General features: G+C 41.1%; 1 protein-coding gene across 5 annotated transcripts in view; it reads left to right on the top strand.

The window, feature by feature from the left end:
• CENPE (centromere protein E) overlaps window positions 1-1,894 on the top strand; it is a 79,633-nt gene that overhangs the window by 3,201 nt on the left and 74,538 nt on the right. For all 5 annotated transcript variants that reach the window (XM_019526088.1, XM_019526084.1, XM_019526087.1 and 2 more), the window contains exon 2: window positions 989-1,083. In XM_019526088.1, coding sequence (XP_019381633.1) covers window positions 989-1,083 — 95 coding nt within the window. The remainder of the gene's footprint in view (window positions 1-988; window positions 1,084-1,894) is intronic.

The raw sequence follows: 1,894 nt of genomic DNA on the forward strand, positions 1-1,894 counted from the left end.
GTGTGTGTGTGTGTGTGTGTGTGTGTGTGTGTGTATGTGGAGAGAGAGGGACTGATATGTATATGTATACATACATATACACATACGTGCATCTATATATACAGGTCCCTCTATATATCTCCCTTTAAAAATGGCACCTCCTATAACCTCTGACTTTGTTTTCTATGCTGGTTAACAATCCTAAATATCTAGCAAGCCAAATATGAAACTTCTCTAGTTGACTGAAAGGAGTAAGATGATGTCTGTGGGAGCCCAGACCTGCATGTGTCTAATCTCATATTGTTGAAAAATTTGAGCTAAACTGTACATTACATATTAGCAGTACTTAAGAGGAGAACCGCCAAGAAGGAAAATATATGTAGAATGAGCAAGTATGAATATTGTATTTTATCCCACACAGTGCACACTTAACCCCCCCTGCCCCAAAATCAGCTGTCTGAAATCGGGGTCTGTGAATTAAGTGGGGAAGATGATTTTCTGCCCAGGGTTGGAAGAGTCCTGATTAGATTCCTGTTCCGTGGTGCACAGCTGTGGTAATTACTACTCAGGCAGCTAAAGGAGTCAATTGACTTACTATTCTTCACTCTACAGCTGTTAAGGATTGTTACTCTTTATTGTCTTTATGTTCTACTAATCAAGCCAACATTTCTTGGTCCAGGAGCAGCTAGTATACAGCAAAAGTGCCTTATTTCATACCCTCTTTTCATTCAGACATTAGCTTTATCAAAATCATAGATCTACCCATGGGGACTGGTGCTCAGTAGCAGCTAGGGGTGTAACTTTGCTTATGCAGGAAAGGGAGGGTGAGTCAGCTGAAGATTAGGCTCTGTTTCTGCTCTTTGCAATCATAACTCTGGGAATCTCTTTTTTTTCTCCTGCCTTTCAATATCAAGGTGTGTGTTATTTTTGGTGACATGTCATATGTAAGAAAATATGGTATTTATATGGCTAAATAATTAAGTTGCTGGAATGTCTCTTATTCCATTAGTGAAAATGGTGCACTTCAAGATAAAGCTCAGCTTCACTGGCAAAGTGAGAATTGTACAGTTTCTCAAGTGGATGGTATGAAGAGCTTCATCTATGGTAAGATGTTAAAGAAAATCTATTTGTTTAGATATTTATGTGGCCTTCATCACCGCAGTATCTAAATCCCTCACAATCATGAATGAATCTGGTTTTTGAAGCAGCCCTCTGCATTCCTGCAACATTATAATTCTTTTTAGAGGTCTGGAAGCTTGGGGTAAAAGAGTGACTTGAAGAAACCATAGGAGAACCTGGAAATTGGACTATATCTTACCTGTCCAGTGATATAACAACTAAAGAATTTTTGGTTCAAAATTCCCAGTAGAAAAAATAGTCTTAAATTTCTACAGTTATGAATGAATGACTATTTACCTATTCATGCCATATTCTTGGCTGTTTTTAGCAGTCTGTTTTCCATATTTCTTGTTTCCTGTTGGCTGTGGAGTCAGTAGTGTTCTGCATTCTGTTTTTATTTAAAAAGAAAAAAAATCGAGGAATTTTTTGGGGGTTTATCTTCAAAACAAAAACTGAGATGAAATCAGGATAAAAGGAAGAAAAGGAAAAAAATTGTTTAAATCGTGAGGGAGTAAGGCTGGGACTGGGGGAGGGGTGCGGCACAGCCTGTCAGCCATTCCTGGGGCTGCAGCAGAGAGCAAAGCGGTGGGGGGGAAGCTGTCAGTGGGTGCAGGGTGTGGCTCTTGCTGTTACATACCCCCCAGGAGAGCTGCAGGCTGGGGGTCCTGTGCCAGGCTCTTCTCAGGTGATGCGTGCCCCTGGATCAGCAGTAGAAAGCATATGGCACTGTGCCCTGCTTTTCTTCCCTGGCTGTGTTGGCCCTTCCCACTGCTGCTGGACTGCCCTAATGTTTTGG

The sequence above is a fragment of the Gavialis gangeticus genome, unplaced genomic scaffold (genome assembly GCF_001723915.1).
Source record: "Gavialis gangeticus isolate Ggan-Ray unplaced genomic scaffold, GavGan_comp1, whole genome shotgun sequence".
Taxonomy (NCBI): Eukaryota; Metazoa; Chordata; order Crocodylia; family Gavialidae; genus Gavialis; species Gavialis gangeticus.